This window comes from Aptenodytes forsteri, unplaced genomic scaffold (genome assembly GCF_000699145.1).
Source record: "Aptenodytes forsteri isolate BGI_AS27 unplaced genomic scaffold, ASM69914v1 Scaffold271, whole genome shotgun sequence".
Lineage (NCBI taxonomy): Eukaryota > Metazoa > Chordata > Aves > Sphenisciformes > Spheniscidae > Aptenodytes > Aptenodytes forsteri.
Window position 1 is genome coordinate 523,388 of NW_008794602.1, and position 947 is coordinate 524,334.

A 947-nucleotide genomic window follows, 5' to 3' on the forward strand; every position below is an offset into this window, starting at 1 on the left:
CCCAGAGCATCCCTCCCCCCCCCCAGCAATACTTCATCCTGCTGATCCTGACGGACGGGGTGGTGACGGACATGGCGGACACGCGGGAGGCCATCGTCCGTGCCTCCTACCTACCCATGTCCATCATCATCGTGGGGGTGGGCAACGCCGACTTCACCGACATGCAGATCCTGGACGGGGACGACGGCATCCTGCGCTCCCCCAAGGGCGAGCCCGTCCTCCGCGACATCGTCCAGTTCGTCCCCTTCCGGGAGTTCAAGAACGTGAGTGGGGCATTGGTGGTCCTCCTGTCCCCTCCCGGCCCCACGGCAGGACCGAGCATGGCGGCACGGCATGCCGGTGCCCTGCGGGTGCTGCTCCGCACACGGGGGGGGGGGTGTCCCGCCGGCCATCGCGGCGGCCCTGGCGAAGTGCGTGCTGGCGGAGGTGCCCAAGCAGGTGGTGGGGTACTACAGCTACAAGGCCTTCCCGCCCCGCTGCCCCACACGGGGACATCCCCGTGCCCCGGTGCAGGACCAGCCCCCTGCGCTGCCTGGGGGGCCGGGGGTCCCCAGCGGGCATTGCCCAGTCCTGGTGGTCCGTGCCCCGCGGCCTGTTCCTGCTCCGTCCCTGCTGCCCCCGTGGTCCCCTCGGTCCCCGCTTGTCTGTCGCTGTGATGTTGTTTGGAGGCTGCATGACGAACTCCCCCTGGTGTGTGGGGGGGCCCCCCCCCAATAAAGCAACCAGCCCAGTGCCCGCGCCGCGTGCTCTCTGGGCGCCGACACCAAACCTCCCTGCTGGGTGCTCAGCGGGGCGCGGGGCAGAGGGACAGGCAGTTCCTGGGGGTGCTGCCCGTCCCCCCCTCGCGCCCATCACCGTGCCACCGTGCTGCCCAGCCCTGGCCGGCGGCAAGAGCGAGCAAGAGCCGAACGCAGCCCCGGCTGCCCGCACGGGCGCTGCCGCCGGCC

General features: G+C 71.4%; 1 protein-coding gene across 1 annotated transcript in view; it reads left to right on the forward strand.

The window, feature by feature from the left end:
* CPNE7 (copine 7) overlaps positions 1 to 717 on the forward strand; it is a 9,259-nt gene extending 8,542 nt beyond the window's left edge. Inside the window, 2 exon segments of the mRNA XM_009273088.1 lie at positions 27 to 263; positions 388 to 717. Coding sequence (XP_009271363.1) covers positions 27 to 263; positions 388 to 717 — 567 coding nt within the window.
* The last annotated feature ends 230 nt before the right edge of the window (positions 718 to 947 follow it).